We start from the raw sequence: 24,385 nt of genomic DNA, 5'->3' as shown, positions 1-24,385 counted from the left end.
GATACCAAAGAAGAATACACATACTTTCCTGTGAAGGGCCGATTCTCTTTCTTCATTCAAGCATTTAACCAAGAACCCATTGAAATAAAAATGCAATATATTATCATGATTTTTAAGAATATGTGGCTTATTGAACCCTAGAGCTTCTCATAAAAGTGAAATTCAGCACACGTTGTGAAGCTGTAAGTTGTCATCAGAATTAGTTATATTACTTCATTTCATTAATTGGTGATGAAAGTTTTCTTAGGATCCTGCTCTGTTCTTCAGCTCTGAAGCTCATAGCATTCTATTCAAACTGATATATGTACATTTGGGAAACATAAGTGTTGTCAGCAGACATTCAATAAATTTGAAGAGGAGCATTTTGAAACTACAGTTAGACCACCCTGCATTTCTCCTTACCATGGTCATCGTTTAAACATACTTTAGGTCAGCGTAAGTTAGCTCGCACTCGGTGGCCTGCTTTGAAATTTAAAGCAATCATTTTTGACAATATCCTGAACAGAAGTATAAAATTGAAGCTATGCATAAGAATGGTGTTGGAGGTATTTTAGAAACCTTCTAAGTTAATAATAGAATTATTATTAGAATATTAATAGAATATAATATTAGAATTATTAATAGAATAGAATAATAGAATTGTTAACTTAGAATTATTAATTTCTAGGGAGTCCAAATAATACAGATCAAAGAAAGAGAAAATACCCATACAGTGATAGACTGCCTGAGCATAAATACATGAACTTGTAAATGAAAAAGGTGATATAGTTCAAAATAATATCAAGAAGGAGAAAGAGGTAAATGCTTATAGACTTAACAGAAGCCATGAATTATTATACAATACAACTTAAGGAGTGTCTCTTCTAGCTATGAAAGAAATAGCCTTTGTCCCAGTAGTGTTTTGCTAATATCTTCCAGCAGCTCTAAGACCTGTTGGCATTATCATATCAAAGTTGCTCTTAGCCTGAAATTTGTTATCAAGTGTATTTTTGGGGAAAGTGAGAAGATAAAACAACCCATCCATCGGTAATAATATGGAGATTGGGATCATAGGCTTAGAACCCAGAGGGCCTGGATTTGAATTTCTGACTCACTACTTACTAGCTGTGTGATTGGAGGCAAGTTTCTTAACCTTTCTGTGCCTCTCTTTCTTAATCTAAAAAATGAAGATAATAATAACACCTTCCTCATTGGGTTGTTGAGAGAGATAAATGAATTAAGTTTGTAAAATCCTTGAAAGAGTTCCTGGTACACAACAAATATTCAGAAAGTATTAGCCGCGATGATGATGATGATGATGATGATGATGGGTGGTTGGTGGTGGTGACAATGGTGGTCGTGGTGATAATGGTAATTATGGTGCTTGCCGATCACAATTCTCATTTCTCTTACCCACTTTCTTCTTGCTTATGACTTATTTTTGCAATGGTGTTTTTTTTTTTAAGAGTTTGGGTGTCAATCAAAAGTACCCCTTAAGTGAATTTCTTTGAAAACTCTTTTCTCCTGAAAATAATTGTTTCAAATAAGCAGATGCCTCTGGGATATCCCTTTCATTTCAGTCCAGTTGGTAAAGTTTGAATTCTCTTAAAGTGTGTCCAGGGTGTCTTCCATGTAAAATTCACAAGTTACCTCTTTGCCAGACTGGCCTCTTCCTTTATCTGAATCTCGCTCCAGATTTCTCCTGCCACGTCATCTCTCTACTAGACCCCAGAATGTTCTTCTAAGTGGAATCTGCCCAGCACCCTTCTTACTGCCTCAACAAGTGACGCTCCCTAAAATCAACACAATTTCACCACTAGGGATTAATGATCATAGCAGCAAAGCTCCTTTTGGGGCCAAGGAAACCTTTCTATTTATGTGTAAAGTCTCCTTTGATTTATTTCAAAGTGGAGTTCTTATTTTAAAGCATTGAATTTCTTTGGAGGGAATCTTCTGATTTATCTAAGTGAATCATCATTTTGGTTTGTACCATTAGATAAAGTAAACATTTTCACCAAACAATTTATGAAGTGAAAAGTTAGTATCTGTACAGGCATTAATTAGAGGCTGATGTTGGAACTGAGTTATTCAATAGAGAGTAGAATATATGTTGTGTTGGATACATTCAAGGATATGAATTCCCATCTTCTAAGGACCTCTCTGTAGAGAAAGGCAGACTAACTCTGGAGCCACAGACCTTCGTTCAAGTCCGGGACTTTCAGTAAATTAGCTAAAGATCCTGGGCATGTAATTTACTGCTTCTTAGAAGCCTCAGTTCTTACTTTGTAAAGTGCTTTGTCATAAAAATTAAATACGATCATGTATAAAATGACTATAAATATTAAGTACTTTCATTATTATTTTTTGTCTTATGTTGTGGAGAAACCCTTTAGAAGGAAATTTTTTTTTGATAATTTGCTTTTTAGACACAATTTTTCCAGACTTGAATCATCACATGTCCTCAGATTTCAAAATAATAGTCTGGTAATCCAAAGATGATAATAATTGACATCTGAGGAAAAATCCATTTTGAGAAAAATTATTTATTTTAGAAGTTTTAATCTCTCTCTCTCCTTTTATATTGTACTATGTTTGTACCCAGGTTACAAAGAGCTTTTCATCTTCTCATTATTTAGGGACATCAAAGGCATTCGGATAATATCTTTGAAAGACTGTACACACACCTGTCGTCCGGCACCTGTGACCCCAGGGAGCTACAGCTGGGCTGGGAAAGTGTGCAGTTGTTGGGGATTAGCTGAGCTGCTGTCTGAGGCTGGAGGTCAGGGTCCAATCCTGAAGGTTCAGAGATGCCTTCATAGAGAAGGTGACTGGATGAGCACCTTCCTTTATAATGGGGTGCTGGGGTGAGCAGTTGCAGATTGATTTTTCTGCTGGTCAATCCCAGCATGCTGAGTGATGCTGTAAGAGCAGGAAGCTTTGCTCCTTTGCTGTCAAGTCATCAGTGGGCTCACACAGTGGAATTCCCCTGGAGGGCCCACAGAGCTTCCCTTCATGGGAGGCTCCAGATGTCTTTCTAAAGAGGCTTTGTGGTATTTATTAAAATAATAACAATAACATCCTTCTGAGCACTTTACATATATTATCTCATTTAATCCTCATCTCAGCTCTGGAGAGAGCTATTATTATTCACATTTTGTAGATGACGAAAGCATCAGAGACAGAGTAACTTACCTAAGGTCATAGAATTAGTCTGTTTCTTGAGCCAATGCTGTCAACCTCTAAATGACAGCTGGCAATACCTTTCATGGAAAGAAAAGTGTAGGGACGGTAATGATGATATTAATCAGTATTTACACATTTACTATGTGCAAGGCACTCTGTTAAGAGATGTCTATGCATCATCTCACTGATTGCCAACAGTGACATCATGACATTGGTTGTGTTTGCATCCACATTATACAGAGACCCAGACAGCTGAAGGCATTTACCTGAGTTCGCGTGGTTACCTAGTGGCGTGTGGAACATCACAAGCTGTGCTCTCACCTCTAATTGCTTGTATGTGGGGACAAAAATGGATCTTTTTCAAGTGATTTTTGGTGTTTGAATATGCTAAAATAAGTGTTCGCAATGATTATGGTTAAGCCAAGTGTCTCTTTTTGCTAAGGCCATTGTGTTTGGTTTTATTTCTTTACTGGCCTATAATTCAATCACTAGAAATCACTTTACCTCTTACTATGATTTATTTTTTAATTCACAACACTTCTGACATGAAATGTGTGAGTTTTTCCCCACACTAACCAATTCTTTAACTCTCTGGACACCAACAGGGTATCCTATAATTCAATTCAATTCTGATACTAACTACCTGGAGTTAGTGTAAACCCCACAAGTTAAGGGTTCAGTCCCACAAAACTGCCTCTACTTCAGAGGCCAGTAACAAGTCTCAGGCCTCTTGTACTTCTGACTGACTGTGGTTCCCATGACCCCTTCCTCAGGTACGATAACTTGCTAGATGGCTCACAGAACTCAGAGAAAATAGTTTACTTACTGCTAGTAGTTTGTTATAAAGGATACAGATGAACAGCCAGATAAAAAGGTACATAGGGTGAGGCCCGGAAGGGTCCTGAACACAGGAGCTTCTGTCTCTGTGGAGTTTGGGGTGCACCATGCTCCCAGTACGTGGATGCATTCTTGTTCACCAACCCGGAAGCTCTCTGAACTTCCAGTTTTTGTGGGTTTGTTTAGGGGTTTTTGTGGAGGTTTCATTACATAGGCATGGTTGATTAAATCGTTGGCCATTGGTGATTAAATCAACCTCCAGCCCCTCTCCCCTTCCCAGAGGTCCAGAGGTGCATCTGAAAGTTCCAAACTTCTAATAACGTGGTTGGTTCCTCTGGCAACCAGCCCCCAACCTGAAGCTACCTGGGGGCCCACCAAGAGTCACCTCCTTAGCATAATCTCAGGTGTAGTTGAAAGGGGCTTGTTATTAATAACTGAAGATACTCCTCTCGCCCCTGTCACTCAGGAAATTCCAAAGGTCTTAGAAACTCTTGTGCCAGGAACTGGGGACAAAGACCAAATATCTATTATCACAATATCACACTACTGTAGTAAAATTTTCCAAACCATAACTCATCTATATGAGCAAGCAATTTTACAACTCTTTAATAATGGCTATTTTAACAAGCTCTTTATCTATATTTTTATCTATTAGAAACCACATTGGATTTATTAATTAAACTAGAATATTAGAGCCGGGAAAACTACCTTCTGTGTAAATTATTTATGGAGGATTTTACGAAGTCTTTTAGTGAGACGAAAAGTGATTTTTTCTTTAAGATTACACGTAAGCTAATGCAGCTAGCAGAGCATGTTAAAAATGCATGGAAGAGAAGATTTCAATATTTAGACTCATTTAAGATTCATTGGAATTGGGAGATCATATGGATTTTAACTCCAAAGTCCTTTCCTAAATAACTCAAAACATATAAGAGGAGGGTTTTTTTTTTTTAAGGTCCTTGAAGACATTTTTAAGATGGCAGATTCACTCTTGCTCCTCGCACACAACCTTATATGAACATTAACGGGATTTTAAAATTATGACCTGTGATGTAAAAGTAGCTTTGCCTTGTAGGCCTTAGATTTGATTACAAACTTTCTCCTCTCAATTTTCCCCTTTCAGTCTGTTAACCTGTCTGGGGATGTTTGTAGCAGCTATTGCTGTCTTTTCCATTTCCTTTAGCAAGTCTCTGGTGAGAATCATGGAGAAGAAGGTTGAGACCTCCCCACTAATCCTCCCCGAAGAAAAACCCCCTATTCTCAAATGAGGTCCCATTGTGCTGCTTCTACAAGTTTCTCCTGAGGTTTGGGCCACACCAGAGCCCTGGGATTGAGATTCTTTAGATGTTGCTACAGTCTGTTGTGCCAGTTCCAATGAATGGCTGTTGCGGTGGAAGCAGATTCTGAGATGGAGATTAGCTTGCAGGAGGGTTATTAGCGGAAGCTCTGGGGATCAACAGCTGTGGATAGGAGGGGAAAGAGGCAGGAGCCAGCAGAGAGAGAAGTCAAACTGTGATGTGGTTTCAATGGAAGCCTCAGCCAACCCTGCAAAGAATTCTGAAGATGGGATGACCCTTTAGAGCTGTCCTGAGTGGGACAGGAGGCCAGACCTTTATACCCTTATATCAGTCAGTTATTGGAAGTGGGCTGCCCAGAGAGGACGGCATGACCTTGGGCAAAGTGGTTTTTCTGCAGCTGGGGTAATCTCTGAAGGGAATGAAGAACCAGGGGCTGCCTGGGATTCTGCTAGGAATACTCTTAGCAGCTGAAGATATAAGTCCCTTCTTTCTGAATGGGGATATGGGCAAGCTTATCACAGTGTCCACCACATTGACCACTTGGGTAGTCGACTCTTCTCTTTAGTAGTTCTAGACCAAGCTTTACTTATTGGGGCTTTTGTAGATCTTGCCAACTGGCTAACAGAATAACTCTGGACAGAGAAACATAGGGGGTATCTGGGGTAAGACAGAAGCAGTCATGAATCCTGCTGACTACGCTCTCCATGAAATAGCTCCTTTTATCCAAAAGCTGGGGGTTTCATCAAGGGGCTTTGCAATGCACAGCCATGTAGCCAGATGACACCATGAAGCCGGCCATGTTCCACGTTATATTTATGGTGCTGTAATTCTCTGTTTCCATAGACTTGCCTTTCCAACTAGACTTCAGAGTTCCTTGAGCCTGGGACTATGTCTTATTTCATTTCTATACTGCAGAGTGTTACACGGTGCCTCTCTCATACCTTGTGGTTAATACATTTTTACTGAATGAAGGAAGAAAAGTCCAAGTGTTAGTAGCACTTAAAAGTATAATGCCTAGAGATTTTTCCTGGGCCTATCCAAGCCTCTCAGTAAGACAATTTTGATTCTCTTCATCGTTTAGCTAAATACAATGTTAGTTCTCATTTGATAGTTATCCTTTGCTTTGTCTCACTGCCTAGGGCTTTTAAAGTCACAATTACATTTAAGCAGATAGAGTGGAATGGTGATGAGGTGGGCCATGTTGGTGCCTGTTGTTGCCTGTGTACTGGTGATCATCCAGATCTTGGATCTCCTGCTGCATGAGAGGTGGCATGAGCTAGAGAACTAGCTTGACTTTAAGCACACTGAATTTGAACCCCTCCTCATTAACTGTGTGATCCTGGGAAAGTTGTTTATCCTAAGATTCACTCTCCTCATCTGTAAAATGGATTAATATATAGATGTTCGTGCAACATTATTCTAATAGCCAAAAAGTGAAAACTACTCAAATGTCCATCAATGGATGAATGGATAAACAAAAAGGGGTCTATCCATACAAGCCAGGCCTGGTGGTCTAGTGGTTAAGATTCAACACTCTCACTGCCATGGCCCGGGTCATTTCCCAGTCAGGGAACCATACCACCTGTCTGTTGGATGTCATACAGTGGTGGCTGTGTGTTGCTGTGATGCTGAAAGCTATGCCACCAGTATTTCAAATATCAGCAGGGTCACCCATGGTGGACAGGTTTCAGTGGAGCTTACAGACCAAGACAGACTAGGAAGAAGGACTTGGCCACCCATTTCTGAAAAAAGAATTGGCCATGAAAACCCTATGAATAGCAGTAGAGCATTGTCTGATATAGTACCCAAAGGTGAGAGGATGGAGCAAAAAGACAGGGCAAGCTTCCGCTCTGCTGGACACAGGGTTGCTAGGAGTCAGAATTGACTGGATGGCGCTAACAACAGCAACTGTGCATACAAAGGGGTATTATTCAGCCTTAAAAAGGAATGAAATTCTGATACATGCTACAACATGGATGAACATGGAAAAAATTATGCTAAGTGAAATAAATAAGACACAAAATCCACTTATATGTGGTTCCTAGAATAGGCAAATTCATAGAGACAACAAGTAGAATAGAGGTTACCAGGGGCTGGGGAGAGTGGGAAATGAAGAGTTTACGAAGTTTCTATTTGGGATGATGAAAAAGTTCTGAAAATGGATAGTAGTGATGATTGCACAACATCATGAATGTACTTAATGGCACTGAATTGTGCACATAAAGGTAGTTAAAGTGGTAATTTTATGTTGTGTATATTTTACCACAATAAAAACGGATTAATTTTGTGATATGTGAATTATATCTCAATAAAGCTGCTATTAAAAAATAGGGTTAATAACAGTACCTATCCCCCAAAATATTTGTGAAGATTAAGAATGATATATGAGAAGTACCATGCACGTGGTAAGTGCTTACCAAAAGGGAGTCGTTACTAGGCGTAGCCTAGAAATTAAGCAGTTGCTTTATGCAAAGGACCCCATAATTCTAAATGGCGCTGATGCTTAAGGACTGGTATGTGCAGCTCTTTCTCTGGCCTCAAGATGGGTGCAGGAGTCTTCTCTAATAATAATCCGTATGTGCACTTGGGTGAGAGCTGCCCTTTCCCAGAGCATTTATAATTCCCCACTGCACCTTGCTCCACCCTAACAGAAGAGGAGCACCTCTTTATACTGGTCCCTTCTGTCTCACTAGCCTGAGCCTCCCTGTGGTCAATGGTAAGTGTCAGTGGTGTTTTAGTTAATCGCCATGGGGCAGTGACCTGACTTCACAAATGAAGAACTCATCATGAACACCTTCCAGATACGTGATTAAGGCATAGCTACCCTCTTGGCATCGTTAATATTTGCTATGAATCTCCTCTGGCCTCTAAACATGGTTTCAGATGAACACAGCATCAGATTTTTATTTATGGGTGGTTGTAGATCGTTTGTTCTCATTGTTGCATGGTATTCCATCGTGGGAATATAACTCTATTTATTTGTCCATACTACTCTTAATGGACATTTAACATTGTTGTGTATGTGTTGAGAGAACATTTTTTTGGGCATCTACCTAGAAGTGAGTCATAAGCTATGTGCATATGCAGCTTTAGTAGATACTGCCAAACAGTTTTCAAAGTGGTTGTACTATGTTACACTCCCTTTAGCAGGGTATGAGAGTTCCAGTTGCTTGTTAATTTCACCAACACTTGGTATTGTCATTAGACTTTCTCAACTTCAAATTCCTGGACTCTTGGGAAAGGGCCCAAGATAAGCTTCAGATACACTCCCTGGTTTTATATACAGAATTGTCTGTATGTGTGCACTTTACTGGAGAGATTCCATGCTTCTTAACAGGTTTTCAGAGGAGTCCTTGTCCTAGAGAAGGGCAAGAACCACTGCTTCAAGTTTTTGGCTTTCTTATAATCCCTAACATTGTGATGGTACAGCCTTTTATTTGAGCCAAGATGTCTCTTAAAAAGCTCAAGCTGCTGGGTAGCCGTCTCTATTTTTGAAAAGTGCATTATTCAAGGCCAGAGCACTCTGGAATTTTGCTAGTGCTGGTGCATGTTGGGTAATATGTTGGAGATGTTCAAAATTACATGCTCTAAATAAAGGGGTGATATTTATTGGGATATTTTAGGTGCCTGTGCTATTTGATCAGATAAACCCTTATGTGTCTGCAAATTGAAAGAGTGAAAAAATTGGCACAGTAAAACAGATTTTAGCCGTGGGCATTATTCTGCTTTGGAAACAACTTCTTGGCATCAACAGTGGGTCCTGATGGTTTGCAGTGTGGTGTGGCTGGATATGGCTGATATAAGCAGCAGAGGATCAGGGGCACAAAACCCTGCATCCTTCTCAACACACTCTTAGTCTTTGAGATAAATGTCTGGGCTAAATTTGGAGACTCTCCCCTGTGGAACTTAGACCTCTCTCCATTGGCAGGTGTATTTACAACAGATTATGAGGTTCAAGAGGACAAAGACATTGATTAGGTCTTTGGGGCAAGGATTAGGTCTTGGGGGCAAGAGTTAAAGTTTTCAGCTTCTAGTTTAAACACTTACTGTAACTTTTTCAGAAGAAATTAGTTTTGATTGTATTTAGAAAGCATTCAGTCAGATGTCTGCCTCAGACCCTGGAGAATTCCTCTTCTTATTTTAATACTGTTTGTCGTAGTCCGTTCAGTCTGCTATAACAGAATACCATAGACTGGGTGGCTTATAAAGAACAGACATTTATTTCTCACAGTTCTGGAGGCTGGGAAGTCCAAGATCAAGGTGCTGGCAGATTCAGTGTCTGGTGAGGTACCACTCCCTAGTTCGTAGATGATCATCTTCTTGCCGTGTCCTCACATGGTGGAGGGACTAGGGAGCTCTCTGGGGTCTCTTTTATAAGGCATTAATCCCATTCATGAGGGTGGAGCCTAATCACCTCCCAGAGGCCCCACCTCTGAATACCATCACACTGGGGGTTAGGTTTCAACATATGAATTTTGAGGGGACGCAGACATTCAGTCTATAGCACTATTCATCCAATCATCCATCTGTCTGTCCATCCATCCATCCAATCTTGCAATGCTTGTCAAACATAAGTTGAATATATAACACTCTTAAGCATTATGGGAGGATGCAAATAATTGCTTTCTTTCCTGAAGTAACTGGAGAGAGAAGAGAGAGCCCCACATGGAACACCTAGAAAGCAATATCAAGATAACATGGGCAAGTACAAGCTAATACGGTAGGGACTCAAAATGGAGTGAATTTTATGTTTAGAACACTGATCGGAGGTGAGGTGAATTTCGGAAGGCTTCTTGAAGAAAGTGAGTCTTGAGCTGGGCATAAAAAGTGGTTTAAGCTTTGCGCTGATGGAGATCAGAAGACAAAGAGCCTTTGAGGGAAGATGTGGCAGTAATACAGTGGTCAGGATGGCCTGGTAAGATCAGGGGAACTGCCTGACAGAGCACAGAGGCCGTCTCCTTGGCAGCCACCTTCTGGCAACCTTGAGTTGGGATTTGTTCCAGTGAGCGAGGGGACATCCCTGTGGAAGCTGGCCTCCTTCCCGTTCCTTGTGTGGTCCATTCATACTCCCATCTCAGGACACTTCCTGGGGCCTCTGCCTGAAGGCTCTCCCCCCACATAGTCACATGGTTCCTTCTCTCTCCTCTTTCGTCTTTTCACTCAAATGTCACCTTCCCATCGAGGCCTTCCCTGACCACCCTATTTAAAATCGCAATCAAACCCAAACCGCCGACACTTGCTCTTTGCCTTTCCTACTCTCTTTTTCTTCATAGCACTCATCCCTTCTAATATACTACAGGATTTTCCAATTGATTTTGTTTAGTGTCAGTTTTGTTATTTCATTTTCTTTACACCGATTATAATGTAAGCTCCCTGGAGAGCAGAGAATTTTGTCTGTTGTCGCTCACTACCGTGCCTCCAGAGTCTGGAATAGTGACAGGCACATGGCAGGTGCTCAAGAAATATTTGTTGAATGAATGAGTGAATGAATTTACGTGGCAGCCAATAGAAGATATGTTGGACTGGTCCTTGCCTGGGAACAGGAGGGACAGCTACAGAAAAGATCTGGCTGGTCATTGAACCCATCATGAGCTTCTACCTGGTGTGTAAGAGTCACAAGTGGTTACTAGATCTAAATGCCATCCAGAGACTGTCTTTAAGCCAACTGAGCAGTGGCTCATAGAGCTCTAAGTAAGAGCTTGAGCTCTGAGTACACAAACCTGAGGTTAAATTCTATTCCCACTGCATACAAGCTGTGTGACCTTGAACAAGTTACCCAACCTCTCTGTGCTTCAGAACTCATCTGTAAAATGAAACATACAATTAGCAGTTTATTCACTGGGCTGTTGTGAGAATTAAATTAAATAATTTAATGAAAACTGTTAGCACAGTGTCTGACAAATTGTGTTCAATAATTATGATTATAATTAAGAGGCTGGAAATCTTCACGATCAAGAGCATTGGCCTTTGAATGTCTGAATTTAAATCCTACTGCTACTTATTAGTTGTGAGACTTTGAGCACATGATAATTATTTCATCTCTCTATGCCTCACTTTCTCCCTCTGAAAGGACAATATCATGCCTATCTTGTAGGATTGTTGTGAAGATTGAGGAATCAGTACACATACAGTGCACAGAACAAGGCTTGAGCAGAATAAACTGTCAGTGGTAGCCATTGTTGTTATTGTTTGTTATTATTATTCCTGCAGGGCTTTGCCTAGTTTCTCAGCTACTACCGCCCCCACGTTCCCCATCTCTCCCTACATGGACAGTTCCAGGCCTTTCAGGTACCACGGTGCTGTTGGCCGATTCCAGAAATGTTGCCGTTGTCTGCCCTCTAGTTTCACCTGTGTGATGATGCAATCAGAAGACGGTGTGGATGCCAGCTCCAGGTGCTTAGAAATGTGAATACATGAACAGGGAAGGAAAGCCATTTGCCTAAGTAGGCCTTGCAAGACTTCCTTCCCTTCTTCCCCATGGAGAAAATTAAAGTTCTTTTCTTCCAAACTGGAAATGTGGATCAAAAGAACAGCTTGGTCCTCCAAATTTGTTTATGGCCCAAGCATAGTCCTTGCCAATAGCTGTAAAAATGATTGAGTTCTGGAGAGCCCAGTGGCCTACTCTAGCTCCCCACAGTGAGGAAGGCAAGATTCCCGTGAATAGCAGAGGAGGCACCCTGAGAGGAAAAGGTCACTCCTGAGGAGATGGATCTAAGAAGGACCAGGCCACCTGTTCCTACTGGCAGAGACTGGGGTCGGCATTGGGAATAAGATGGCAAAGGAGCTTCTTAGATGGGACGGAAATCGGGGTGTGGGGTCTTTGCCTCCGGAGAACAAGGGTCAGGAGACGAGCAGGACATCTGGAGCATTGAAGTTAGTGATGTGTGTGCCAAGCCAGCCTGGTCTGAGAGCCACTCACCTGCTCTTTAGATGAGGAATCCAGAAGGTGGATTTCGGTTGTTTTTACTGAGCCCACCAAGGCTCACAGGCTGCAAAATAAGGCCACGTGATGATCAAGTTGGTTGCCGGTTTTCAGCAAGTCTGCTTTGAAATGTCAAACATAAATCTTCATGCCAGGAATTCTGATTCTGGGAATTTATCCAAAGAAGACTAATCAAAATGTGAACATGGATTTATGGGTAAGAAGTGGTTGTATAAATGACAAGGGCGTTCATCAAAACCACAGACTGTCAGCAGCATCCATTTAGTGAGCACATCCCGTTTGCTCTATATAATCTCGGTTAATTCCTACAACACTCCTGTGAGATGGGTAACATTATTCCAAATCTAAAGACAAGAGAACACAAATGTTGAGCAACTTGCCTGTAGTCACACAGCTATCAAGTTTCAGAGTCTGTTTGAATCAGTTCTATTGGCCTCTTAAAAGCCATCCCGTGTCCCTTCTCCTGTGGTTCTAGTCCAGTGCTTCTCAAACTTTTACGTTCTTAAAAATTATTGAGAACCTCAAGTAGCTTTTGCTCAAGTGACTGTATCTATCTATATTTACCATATTAGGAATTGAAACTGAGAATTTTTACAATATTTATTAATTCACCTAAAATAACAGTAGTAACCCTATTACAAGTTAACATAACACATTTTTATGAAAAAAATAGTTTCTAAAACAAAATGAATGAGGGGCATTGATTTACACTTTTGCGTATCTCTCTTACATCTGGCTTGATAGAAGACAGTTGGATTCTCATGTCTGCATCAGCATTCAATCTGTTGCAATATGTTGTTTTGGTTGAAATATGTGAAGAAAATCTTTCCTCATGTGTGGTTGGAAAAGGGAGACCCCCAACAGACTCCCTGAATGTGTTTTAGGGACGCTGAAGGGTCGTTAGACCACAGTTTGAGAACTGCTTGTCTCTGCATATTATGGAATATTAGGTAGTAATCAAGAAAAGTATGCTTAATGAATAAATGAATGATGTGGGAAATGTTTAGGATACAACGTTGACTGAAAACAGGCAGGACAATAGTTGTATGTACAACAGGACCTCAACTGTAGAATGTATAAAATATATGAAAATATGAAAGAAACGTGCTGAAATGTTAATAGCCATGATAGATTTCTGCTTGGTGGGATTATGAATGCTTACTCTTTCTTTATAGTTTTCTTTGTCATCTAAAATTTCTATATGGGTAAAACATAAACACATACATATGTATATGTGTATATATGTGACGTGTCACACATCATCTATATATAAAACATTTACATCAAGCATAGCTCCTGGGCTTCACCTTCTCCCCACCAGTGGAGATGTATGCCTTGCAGCCCTGTCTTACCTCTCCACACATGCCCACCCTCCCTGAAATGACCCCTAAAGAGCTTGGGGCTGCTTTGGTTTCCTCTATACCATCGACTTGCCCCTAAGTTCCCTCGACTGTTTCTTCCAGAGAGCCCATAAGATAATATACCCTGCTCTCAAATCTCAGAATCCTGGGGACCTGCCTGGTGGTGTAGTGGTTAAGTTTGTGTGCTCCACTTTGGCAGCCCAGGGTTTGCAGGTTTGGATCCCAGGTGCAGACCTATGCACTGCTTATCAAGCCATGCTGTGGCAAGCGTCCCGCATATAAAGTAGAGGAAGATGGGCACAGATGTTAGCCCAGGGCCAATCTTCCTCAGCAAAAAGAGGAGGATTGGCAACAGATGTTAGCTCAAGGCTAATCTTCCTCACCTAAAAGATGAAAAATAAAAAAATAAAAGAGAGAGAGTGCACTAATGATGAAAAATTATGAAAAAAAAATCCCAGAATCCCTGCAATGGTGTCCCTTCCTCATGGTACTTGCTATGGATGCTTACTTAATTTGGATCACAGGAATTTTGATATTAGTCACCAGTATATACTTACTGTCTAATGGATGGTTCGAGATGATTTGCCAGACATTCCTCATTCTCTTCTTCTCTCTCTCTCTCTCTCTCTCTCACACACACACACACACACACACACACACCACACACACACACACACACACACACACACTTGTGACCTTGACAGCTACTCTAAATAAAATTGAATTTCCAGTGGCTTCCACTCATGAGCTGTGAGATCCCAAACTACTCATTTAAACTTATCTGAACTTTCTTTTCTTTACCTATAAAAGGAAGAAATAACTTGCTGGGCATACCTCACAGAGCTGTGTTGTGAGGATAAATCAAAAATGCTGTATGTAGTTAGACTCTGTAACTTGAGAGCACCTTTAGCCGGGGACTTACTCTGATGTCTTCTCATGATTTCTTCGGAAGGACGGGCCTCCCTGGACAATGTTCTAAACTGAAACACTCACTACAATGGCCAAATCTGAGGCATAAAACTCTTGAAGTGCCTTTGGTCATATAAAATAAGTTTAGAAATTTCCTCCCTCCCCTACTTATTCCCTGAAGCTTGAAGATTTGAGATTTTTATGGGTCTAACAATAGCTCTTTCCTATGTTTTTCAGAATCTTTCCCTAATCTTATAAAAGAATAATCACTTTTATAAATTAAGCCAAGCTGTTACCTGCTTGGAGGTAAGACACTGAGAACTGTCAGTAAATGAGTACATAAAAGGGTAAAGTGTTTTCTTCTTCTTCATCATGGTGCTCTTTGCATATTGTTTGGTTTCCATTTACTCACACAAAGCTCTTTGTGGTGGTAGCTTCTCACTCTGGTTTTGGTTTTAGAGATACCTTCTTTCTAAGAGCATTCCTGAATTAGGAGGGCTTTAGCAGCTGGTCTCTGACACCACTGCATTGCTGGAATGATTTGCTTTGTGCAGCCTCCACAGTGTTTAGGACCCCATTGAATGAGAGTCCCTATCCTTCAGCTGGGGTGACATTTCAACTCGCCTGCTGAGCTGGGATCTGTCAAATTGAGTCTTGGAAGAGTGCCCCCCACCACTCCCATCACATCATTTCCATATGACACATACTGAACAAAGACCTTATCCTTGGGAAAGGAGGGAGGGATGGTGGAGAGGTGCCCATCTCAAAACGTGTCTGTGAGTGGAAGGTTAATATGGAAGGAGGAAGAGATTACTGTTGTTGGGTGGAGCTCCCTATGCAGGTCATGGTTTGCCAGGTAACTCTGTCCTCACCCAAAAGCTGTTCTTCACCTTTTTCCAGGCCAAACTGCATGAGTCAGACTGGAGTTCTCAGTTTCTGAAGCAATTGTCTTTATGTTCCCAAGGAGCTGCCATGGCTGTTGGTGCAGACTCTGGCAGTGACAGAGCAGACACCAATTAACCAAATCTGCTGGGCTCCATACTCTTCTTCAAGTTATCTGCTGGTGATTTCTGGTAGAACAAAAGTGTTTGTGAAAACAAACTACTGAGAACGCTGAACAACTAAATTGTGTGGTTGAGTACTAGTTTCTTCTCCCCCATCTTAGTCTTAAGGGTTTTTTCAGACAAAACCGTGCTGTTCTTCCCATTTAAAGGGTGGATATTCAACCTGCTTGTAGTTTTATCTCTTTCTGATCCCCTTTCCCTGTGGGCACAATGCCACATTGAAAAGTCCAGGGAGAAGTCTACATATGCCAGTCTTGGATATACTCTGCCATTGGTAGGTAGCCTGATTTGGTTCTTCACTATTAGAGTTCTATCTGTCACCCACTTTGTATAAGTGTATCTGGGTGTGTGATGAGGAGGGGAGCAGGAGTTCGCAGTGCTCTGCTGGTGGGGATCTGCAGAGTCCAGAGTGGTCTGGGCTCAGTGGGAGACTTAAAAACAAGGCAGTTAATAATAGCATAGGAAACCTACCATAGGCTGAATGTTTGTGTCTCCCCAAAATTCATGTGTTGAAATCCTAACCCTCTATGTGATGGTATTAGGAGGTGGGGCCCTTGGGAGGTGATTATGTCATGACAACAGAGCCCTCATGAATGAGATTAGTGCCCTTCTAAAAGAGACTCTGGAGAGCTTCCTTTTCTCTTCTGCCTTGTGAGGACATAGCAAGAAGATGGCCATCTGTGAACCAGGAAGTGGACACTCACCAGACACCAAATCTGTTGGCGCCTTGATCTTGGACTTCCCAGCTTCCAGAACTGTGAGAAATAAATGTCTGTTGTTTATAAGCTACCCAGTCTATGGTATTTTGTAATAGCAGCCCAAATGGACTAAGATAAAACCTAAGTACAAAAGATCATTTTAGAAATCAAGACATTGTGTGTCAAGTAAATAACAAGTTCAAGGTCTTGCAGCTGAGATGATAGCAAACATTTATTGCGAACTTACTATGTGCCAGCAATCTGTACCAACAAGTCCTAGGCATGCAAAGATTATAATTACAACAGTAGCAGCTGCAGTAACAACAACATTTATTGAGAACTTACAACATGGCAGCCACTGCTCAAATTGACTTACATGGATCAACTCACTTCATCTTCCCAGTACATCTGTTTGGTAGATATTGTCATTCCATCTTACACATGAGTAAACTAAGGCACAGAGAAGGTAAGCAACTTAACACAGCTAGTGAGAGGCAGAGCCATGACTTGACCCAGATAGACTGGCTCTAGAGCCCATGCTCTTGCATCATAGAGCCCAGAGGGTGACACAGAATGGTACATGCATGAAACTGGTGCAGTGGAGTTAGTGGCAGGTGAAAGTTAAGCAGAGAGCTTTAGAACACTGACAAGGCCACCTAACTCAGCTGTTTATGGTAATCCGAACATACTTCCTGGAGGAAGATGATGGGGCCAAGAGATGTTGAGTTGAAAAGATTGATATCTGGGGCCCAAGGAGATTAAGCAACTCACTTGCTCTGTGTTAGTCAGTTTAGGAGAGGCAGAGCTGAAATTTGGATACACGTGTCTTTTGTTGAGAATAATCCCATGGATTAATCCACAGGTTTCTACTGAGTAATTTCTATGTGCTGAACTCTGATGGGGGCATAAATAGAGGTTTTAAAAAATCGGCACACAAATCGTATGTAATGGTTTGTCAATTATATCTCAATAAAGCTGTTTTTTTAAAAAGCCAGACTACACCTAGCAGCCAGAAGTTGCTTCTAAATACCATTTTGATGAAAGGAATGAAGACTCCTTGGAGAAATGGCAGATCCTAGGGCTGGGGCAGAGACAATAGAAGATGAGCCTGGTTTCTAGTGCCAGAGATGAAGGAAGTGCTCAAGAAACAAAAGGACGTGGGAGCCAACCAGAAGGAGCTCCCAATGGCCACAGGTGGAACGATTTGAACAACAAAATAAATAATGTAGTATTAGATTATGACATAAATTCTAAAGTAAATATATATATAAGTCTATACTGATAGGGATAAATGACTGAATAAATACATGAGAGGGGAAAAAAGGCAAATCTTCCTTAGAGAAGAATTTAAAAAATTTATGTGGATACTCTTCTTCTATGAAGTAGAGCTTAATTCCCACCATCTCCTCTTGAGGGTGGATTGAACTTAGTGACCCTCTTCCAAAGAACAGAGCATGGAAAGAGAAAAATAGTAACTTTACAGTGGAGAAACCTGGCAGATACCACCTTAATCAAAGGATCGAGGGTAACATCACCAATGATAAGTTATGTGGATATCACATGCCCTCTGAGGTGATGTGATGAGAAGGGCAGTTCACCTCTGTTGTATTCTTCCCCCAAACTCACAACTCCCATCTTCAAAAAAAAACTTCAGACAGATCCAAATTGAGGGACATTCTACAAAATACCTAACCAGTATTCTTCAAAACTGTCAAGGTCATGAAAAACAAGGAAAGACTGAGAAACAGTCACAGATCAGAGGAGACCAAGGAGACTTGATGACTAAATGTCATGTGGTGTCCTGCATGGGATCCTGGAACAGAAAAAGTACGTTAGTTGACAAACTGGTGAAGTCCTAGGGCTGGGGTTGATGCCTGAATGATGCCTGAAGTTTTGTAAATAGTGAGGTACCAGTCTCTTGATTTTGATAAATGCACCATGGTAATGTATGATGCTGACATTAGGGAAAATTAGTTGAGAGGTGTATGGACACTTTCTGTACTATCTCTGCAACATCTCTGTAAATCTAATATTATTCTAAAATAAAGTATATATTTAAAGCATAAAAGTCAGTAAGTGCTGGTCAGGACATGGAACAAGTAAAAGTCTCATACATTGCTGGTGAGAATGTGAAGTGGTACAATCTCTTTAGGAAGATGTTAAACTTAAAAAGTTAAACATACACCCACCATACAGCTCAGCCATCCCACTTCTCATCATTTACCCAAGAAGAAGGAAAACATGTACATAAAAAGACCTGTACGAGAACATTTGTAGCAGCTTTATTCACAGTAGATTGAAACCGGAAATAGTCATCAACAGGGAATGGGTGAACAAACCATGGTACATCCATATGATGGAATACTACTCAGCAATGAAAAGGACCAAACTGCAACCTCAAGAACATCATGCTGAGCAAAAGAAGCCAGATAAAGCTGTGCATATTGTATGATTCCATTGTTTAAAACAATTCTGGAACAGGAAAAACCAATCTATAGTGACAGAAAGCTGATCAGTGGTTATCTGGGTCCAGAAAGGGGGCAGGGCCAATCAGTATATGAAAAGGTGCTCAACGTCGCTAATCATCAGGGAATTGCAAATCAAAACCACAATGAGATATCACTTCACACCTGTTAGAATGGCTGTCATCAAAAAGATAAGAGATAACAAGGGTTAGCGAGGATGTGGAGAAAGGGGAAGCCTTGTGCACTGTTGGGGGAATGTAAATTGGTGCAGCCACTATGGAAAACAGTATGGAGGTTCCTCAAAAAATTAAACATAGAGCTACCATATGATCCAGCAGTCCCATTTCTGGGTATTTATCCAAAGGAAGTGAAAACACTAATTTGAAAAGATATGTGCACCCCCATGGTCATTGCAGCATTATTTACAATACCCAAGAAATGGAAACAACCTAGGTGTCTATCAATGGATGAATGGATAAAGAAGATGTGGTATATATATACAATGGAATATTATTCAGCCATGAGAAAGAAGGAAATCCTGCCATTTGCGACAACATGAATGGACCTTGAGGGTATTACTCTAAGTGAAATAAATCAGGCAGAGGAAGACAAATACTGTATGATCTCACTTATATGTGGAACCTAAAAACAAACAAAGCAAACTCCAAAAGGTACAAAATTCCAGTTATAAGATGATAAGTACTGGGGATGGAATGTACAACATGAGCATTATAGATAACATTGCTATATGGTATATTTGAAAGTTGCTAAGAGAGTAAATCTAAAAGTTCTCATCACAAGGAAAAAAAGCATTAAAACTTTTTTTGTATCTATATGAGATCATGGATGTTAACTAAATTTATTGTGGTAATCATTTCACAATATATATCAGTCAAGTAATTATTCTGTATACCTTAAACTTGTACAGTGCTGTGTGTCAATTATATCTTCATAAAACGGAAAAAAATAAGAATAGATATAAACTCAACAAGCCAGAAGTAACACTTGTGTGACCACAAATTAAAGTTACTTTTTCATTTTATGTAACCACACACACACACACAAAAGACAAAAAAAAAATAAAAATAAGGGGGCAGGAATTGACTGGGAAAGGGCAACAGAGAACTTTCTAAGGTGATGGGAATGTTTTATATCTCGATTGTGGTGGTGGTTACATGGGTGCATACATGTGTCAAATCTCCCCAAATCATACATTTAAAATGGTTACATTATATGTAAATTACACTTTAATAAAGTTAAGAAGTGTGATGGTTAATTTTGTGTGTCAACTTGGCTAGGCTACAATACCCAGATATTTGGTCAAACACAATACTAGATGTTTCTGTGAAGATATTTTTTAGATGAGATTAACACTTAAATCAGTAGAATTTGGGTAAAACAGATTACCTCCATAATGTGGATGGACTTCATCCAATCAATTGAAGGCCTTAATAGAAAGACTGAGGTCTCCCAAGGAAGAGGGAATTCTGCCAGCAGACTGCCTTTGACCTTGCACTTTTACTCTTCTCTGGGTCTCCAGCCTGCAAGCCTACCCTGCAGATTTTGGACTCACCAGGCCTCCACAATTGTGTGAACCAATTCCTTAACATAAATCTCCCTCCCCAACACCCCCCATCATATATATATATATGTATATATATAGAGAGAGAGAGAGAGACAGAGCAAGAGAGAGAGAGAGAGAGATCCAAAGTGGTTTTTGTGCATGTCCCTTAACTGCCGTCAACAAGTTAAGCCTCCCAGCGATGACTTATAGGCTGCTTATTATTAATCCTTGGAGAAATGTGTTCCCTTTATCTCTGTGTCAAGGTGTCCCTGCCCTACCAGGAGAACAAGGTAGTATAAACAAACATGTCCTGAGGAGAGGTGTGAAGTTGTCTCTTCTTTCTGCTTTGACTTTGTTGATCTCTGGGAACTGTGTTGCCCTAGCACATCTGATTTCTTGGGAAAGCTTGCTGGGCCCTATTTTGTGGCTTTTTCTACAGATGGTTGCATTCCAACAATTGGTGTTTCATTCCCTTCTAACTTGTGTAATGTTTATAGTTGTAATTTTCTGACCCTCCAGGCACACAGGGTCTCCTAACTTGGAGATATTTGCAAGTATCCTTGACAAATGAGATTACTTTAGGTAACCCCACTTCTGTACTGGTATTTAAATTTTACATGATAAGGGTTCCAATTTCAGAGAGAAAGCTTTTTATTGTGTTTGTTGTGGCACCAAACTTATTTAGGTAGCAGAGAATTTTGTTGTAGTAAATGTTTCCTTTTAAAAATATCTTGTATCTCACAGGGCAAATCGTACCCCTTCAGGGGCCCATTCCCACCTGTGTGGAATCCTATCACCTACTTAGATCATAACAACCTTTGGAGGACAATAGATGACATGGGACGAGAGGTAAAGCTTCCTAAAGCTTCTTTGGCTACATTTGTATTTTTCATAATAAGTTTTGTCCTTAAAAGAAAGAGGGTGCAACATATCACCAGTGCCTAGCACATTGTCTAGCACGTAGTAACTCTCAGTAAAGATTTGTGAAATGAATGAATAAACTTGTTTCTAGCCTTTAAACGAATGAGATGTTCAACAGACTGCTACTTGTATACTACTGATGAGGGGGAGAAGATCATATATCAGTTGGCCTTCCTGGGATGATGTTTCTAATTTAGAAAATCCTCAGGACAGAGCAAAATAAGAGTTCTGGGTCTTTGAGTCGCCACCATGCTCAAACCTGCAGCCCATAAGTCAACACACAGAGAACTTGACCTGAAACTCCAATTTAGATGTGATTTGGTGCAGCTGCCTGATCCTTGTTAAAAAGTTGAATTATAAATGTTCTCTCAATTAGTAACTTAGTAATCAATATTTTGAAATAGCCTAATTAGAACGTAGCCTCCATTTATTGTTCAGGAAGTGTCATCATAAATTAAATATGGATTGAGTGGTATAGGTCTATAATAGGAAAGCTACACAGACAACATTGGTTGTGCAGTAAAAATCACTATTGGGAAAATTTGGAAAACTTACATTTTCCTTCTTTAAGTTACAGTTTTTAATACTATTAAAATAGTTATTTAAAATGGAAAATTCCATTTGTTTTTCCCCTCTGAATCCTCATCTGAATGTAGATTCCCAGTGATGCCCCCTGGAAAGCACCCCTTGCAGAAGAGTGGGACTACATGACGATGAAGGAGCTGCTGGAAAAGATCTGCTGGACTGAGTAAGACTCACCATTGGGCACAGACATTCATTGTGACTGTCTTTCAGGTTTCCTTAGCAATACCATTAAATAGGTATGGCACAAGGAGCTGCTTTGTGTCTAAAACCACGCTATTTGGCCAGGTGGAATGCTGAAAAATATTGGAACTGGGTTCTGACTTGAAAATGTCTATACACCAAACCCACTTCTTTGGAATAGTTTTGCATCACAAAAGTGGTATGACCCCCAAAATCCTCAAAACAGACCAGAATGTGCTGCCTCCTTTGCTTAGAACAGCTTAAAGACCATCAGCATAAAGATCTCATTTATCAAGTTGTTGATGTAGGAATACTTTTGTACTCTTTACTGGTGGTCAAGTATGGAGATGGTGAGTTAGCAAATGTGTTTGAAACACCTTATGGGGTGGGTACAACTCTTCATGGATTTGAAGAGGAACTTCTAGAGAAATTCTCTGGATGATTCACAACCGTAGAGGAATCATGTATGACTGGATCTACTGCTCCCCTTTAGTGAAAAAACTTGTAGCATTGAAAGCAAATATTCATGAATCAAGCGTTAAATTCTGGATGGCAGAACTGGGCACTATATATAAATTGGAGAGGCCGCACTGCTCTTGGACAGCAGGGAAAAAGGAAAAGATTGTAAAGTTTCCAGTCCAAGGACATAGTGAACCTGTGGTAAGCAACGTAAGAGAAATGGAAGCCAAATTCAAGGAGACAGTCCTCTCATGCAAAACAGCATTAGTCGGGAATTTGTTTGGATCTGAGGTTGATGTCTTCATTCTCTAGGTATTGGGGAGGGAAGCTGGAGCACAGACAACTAAAAGTAAAAACGAATTTTTAGAGATACATGAATCTATGATATGGAAATAATCAAAAGACAAAATTTATTTACCTCTTGATATTTAAATTCAACTTCTTAGAATTTAGCTTAAAGAAGGAGAAAGAAAAGAAGAGAGGGAGAAAGGCATACAGGGAGGGAGGAAGGGAGAGAGAGAGGGAGAGAGGGAGATTCAAAGCATTATTTTTAAAAGGAAAATCGAAATGTCCAATAATAGAAGATGGGTTAAATTAACTATGGGACATCTGAAAAATGGAATACTCTATAGCCTTTTAAAATCATGTTGTAGAAGACTATTTAATGGCTCGAAAAAAATCGTAATATTAACCACACAGAAAAGCAGGCTGTCATTGAGTATGTGTAGTGTGATATGTGATCTCATTTCTAAAAAGGGAACTGTGTATGCACTGAAAAAGAAATACACAGCCATCAAAATGTTTTTTAACACCTAATATTACAATGCAAACATGTCATTAAAAATGCTTCATCAAACATCATATTTCATGATTGCACAATATTCCATGGAAAGTGAATATCATAATGTATTTATCCATTATCATCTTGTTCGACATTTTGGTTACTTCCAGTTTTTCATAATTAGTATTATTATATAATACTTTGTGATAAACATCTTTGTGTTTCTTCTATGTCTTCAACTTTTGAAAGCAACCAATTATGGAATAGTAAAATACTTTCACTGTCATGAAGTCAATGTGTATTATTAATTATATCCTTTTTAACACTTATCTAATGCTATTTACTAGTTTTTTTATTTTTTTTGTGAGGAACATCATCCCTGAGCTAACATCCATGCCAATCCTCCTCTTTTTGCTGAGGAAGACCGGCTCTGAGCTAACATCTATTGCCAGTCCTCCTCCTTTTTTCCCCAAAGCCCCAGTAGATAGTTGTACGTCATAGTTGTGCATTCTTCTAGTTGCTGTATGTGGGACGTGGCCTCAGCATGGCCAGAGAAGCGGTGCATCGGTGTGTGCCCGGGATCCGAACCGGGCCGCCAGCAGCGGAGCGTGCGCACTTAACTGCTAAGCCATGTGGCCAGCCCCCAACCAGTTTTTTTGAGAATGTTGTTTGCAGTATAACTTATTTTGATTGTAATAAAATCTCAGTATTTACTTTTAAATTCTTTACATTAAATCTTCAAAATATAGTGAGTATTTAATCATCTGCATTAGTTTTATAGCTTCTGTTGTGAAAACCTTTTAGTAAATTCAGTTAGGTCTTTTCTCCCTAGAGAGCTTTGAAGCTCCTTGAAGATAGGACTAATTATATTCCTTTGGGATCATAGCGATCTGACTTTTTATACCATAGTCCTTGGCCTAGTCTCTCCTTAGTGAATATTCTAGGCTGACAAAATAAAGCATTCTGAGATATTAGGCATACGTGAACACAAGGTAGTTTTCTAACTTTTCCCAAGCAAGATATACATGATATCATTTCCTAGTTTTAAAGGAAATAATCCCCAGACTATCCAACCTCTTCAAACTAAAGTACAATCATACATTCAAAGACTAATGTTGATCGTTCTTTCAGTTATTATCATTTATAAAGTGCTTTTCA

General features: G+C 40.1%; 1 protein-coding gene across 2 annotated transcripts in view; it reads left to right on the top strand.

The window, feature by feature from the left end:
* MAOB (monoamine oxidase B) overlaps positions 1–24,385 on the top strand; it is a 111,079-nt gene that overhangs the window by 61,357 nt on the left and 25,337 nt on the right. For both annotated transcript variants that reach the window (XM_058535685.1, XM_058535683.1), the window contains exons 4-5: positions 21,046–21,150; positions 21,879–21,970. In XM_058535685.1, the coding sequence (XP_058391668.1) occupies positions 21,046–21,150; positions 21,879–21,970 (197 nt within the window). The remainder of the gene's footprint in view (positions 1–21,045; positions 21,151–21,878; positions 21,971–24,385) is intronic.

This window comes from Diceros bicornis, chromosome X (genome assembly GCF_020826845.1).
Source record: "Diceros bicornis minor isolate mBicDic1 chromosome X, mDicBic1.mat.cur, whole genome shotgun sequence".
NCBI lineage: Eukaryota > Metazoa > Chordata > Mammalia > Perissodactyla > Rhinocerotidae > Diceros > Diceros bicornis.
The sequence above is the reverse complement of the archived record's forward strand: the minus strand, read 5'-3'. Positions and strand labels throughout refer to the sequence as shown.